Here is a 2,248-nt window from a genome sequence, read left to right on the forward strand (position 1 = left end):
CCCCGCCAGGACCAGCCTCCGTCGTACCAACGGGGTCTCCACCACCTGCACACCGAGTTGGGGGTTGTGTAGCAGGGGCTCCGCAAGGAGATCCATCCCTTCAGGGTCCGAAGGGGGCCTGGAGGCCGAGACCAGCTTCCAGGTCCGGAGGAGGTCCTGGTAGGAGACTGATAGCTCGGAGAGGTCTCGCGGAAGACCCCTCGGATGGAGATAAAAGAGCTGACGGTCGTATCGGAGCCCTCGGAGGCAGTGGAGGAAGGCGTGCACCAAGAGGCTCCATGCCAGACTACCTGCACCGTAAAGGAGTCTCTGCAGGGCCTGGAGGCGGAAGGCGTGGACCTGGCTGCAGATGCAGCACAGGCCCTGCCCGCACTCCCCCACGGGGAGACTCAGGATCCCTGCAGAGACCCAGTGCAGTCCTGGCCAAAAGAACTCCAGAACTGTCTTCTGGAGGTAGGCCAGGAAGCTTGGGATCGGGACCAGGATGTTGAGCCTGTGCCAGAGCATGGACAGGACCAGCTGGGAGAGGCACCGGAGCACTCCCATCCATCTCCGCAGCCACGCAGACACTCTGTCCTCCAAATCCTGCCAGTTCTCTGCCAGGGAGGGATGGGTGGCAGAAAAGTAAATGCCCAGATAGAGCAGAGGAACAGCGCTCCACCACATGGCTTGAAGTGTGGGTGGGAGGGAGCTCGCCTGCTACCTGGCCCCTACCATCAGGCCAGAGCTCTTGGCCCAGTTGACCTGGGTGGAGGAGGCCACTGAGTAGACGGCCAGGCAGGCCTCCAGCTGCGCCAGGTCACCCGGGTCCTGGACTGCGAGGAGCACGTCGTCGGCGTACGCTGACAGGACCAGCCTCAGCTCTGGCTCACGGAGCACCAACCCCGTCAACCTCTGACGGAGGAGACAGAGGAAGGGCTCAATGGCCAGGGCGTACAGCTGGTCCGACAGCGGACAGCCTTGACGCACGCTGCACCGGAAGCTGACAGGTTCAGTCAGGGTCCAGTTGAGCTTGACCAGGCACTCCGCGGAGGTGTACAGCACCCAGAGAAAACCCACAAAGGGGGGCCCGAAGCCAAATGCCCGCAGGTCTTCGAGGGCCCGGAGCTCCTCCCGCTTCTCCCAGCACGCTCCGCAGAGGGACGGATCCTCGGGGCTGGCGGCTAGACGCCTCTCCAGTGCTAAGACCTCCCGCTCCAGCTGCTCTATCCCCGCATCCCTCCACCGGCTGGCCCCCCCCAAGTGTAGTTGTGGCAGAAGAGCCCGGCGCGCACCTTCCCCACGTCACACCAGCGCCGCGCCGAGGGAAAGGCCCACCTCTGCTCCCGCCAGGCCAGCCAGAACTCCCAGAAGGACGCCACAAAGCCCATGTCCTCCAGCAGGCTGTTGTTAAAGTGCCAGAAGGGCGGGACAGAAGTGAGGACCACCCGTATGCCCAGGTCCTCCAGGGGCTCCACGGGGACATGGACACCCCCCCCACACCAGGCTCGTCTCCACCACCTCCTGGGTGGCGGCCTCGGATGCCAGGAAGAACACCGCCTTCCCGTACATCTTCGAGGCCGCCACCACGGCTGTGGGCCCCACCACCCATGCCAGTGCCCGCATGTAGGTCTCCACGTGGGGCGAGGCAGAAACCAGGAGGCACCAGACCCCATGCCACCTGGTGAGGGCGGGAGAGGGGCCCCGGCCCCCAGGGATGGTGCTGGAGGCAGCAATCGGGGCAGATGACAAGGTGGAGAGCGGGAGGCTCACGAGCACCTGGGTGTATGCCCTGGGAGCGGCGCCACCCCCAGAGCTGGTGGAGGGGAAAGCGGGGGAGGGGAGAAGGGAAGGGGACGGGGGCCCTGCCACAGGTGTGGAGGCGCCGTCCGTGTGGAGCTCTTGCTCTTTTTCTCCCCTCCCCGGCCCTTCTTCCCAGCCAAGGGCGCACCCCCCAGAGCAGGGGGGGCAGTGACCGTGGTGGCGACAGGGTCCCTGGAGTTCTTGCTCGAGGTGGCCACTGCTGGGGCCGCGGGACCAACACCTATTCGCCCAGAAGGGGCAGGGAGGCTGGTCTCCACGGGTGGGGATGGAGTGTCAGGACGAGGGGGAGGGGCGGGAGCATCCAGGGAGGGGGTCCCAGCCCCAGGCACACCCGCCATCTTGGGAGGGAAGGGGAGGGGGCAAGGTCAGAGGAGCAGGGGTAGTGGGTGGGAGTGGAGGGGGATGAGGGGGAAGGGGGGGGGCAACCTCTTCTCCCCGCTAGGCT

General features: G+C 66.0%; 1 protein-coding gene across 1 annotated transcript; it reads left to right on the plus strand.

The window, feature by feature from the left end:
* The first annotated feature begins 1,079 nt into the window (after positions 1 to 1,079).
* Positions 1,080 to 1,667, plus strand: LOC137167378 (MAPK-interacting and spindle-stabilizing protein-like). Its single transcript, XM_067569499.1, has one exon. The coding sequence runs from the start codon at positions 1,080 to 1,082 to the stop codon at positions 1,665 to 1,667; it is 588 nt and encodes a 195-aa protein (XP_067425600.1).
* The last annotated feature ends 581 nt before the right edge of the window (positions 1,668 to 2,248 follow it).

This window comes from Emydura macquarii, unplaced genomic scaffold, assembly GCF_026122565.2.
Source record: "Emydura macquarii macquarii isolate MOO-44397 ecotype Brisbane River unplaced genomic scaffold, CSIRO-AGI_Emac_v2 contig_320, whole genome shotgun sequence".
NCBI lineage: Eukaryota > Metazoa > Chordata > Testudines > Chelidae > Emydura > Emydura macquarii.

What these genes read in the sequence shown, in the direction of transcription:
- LOC137167378 (XM_067569499.1), top strand. Translation starts at nt 1,080, where the DNA reads ATGCCCGCAGGTCTTCGAGGGCCCGGAGCTCCTCCCGCTTCTCCCAGC.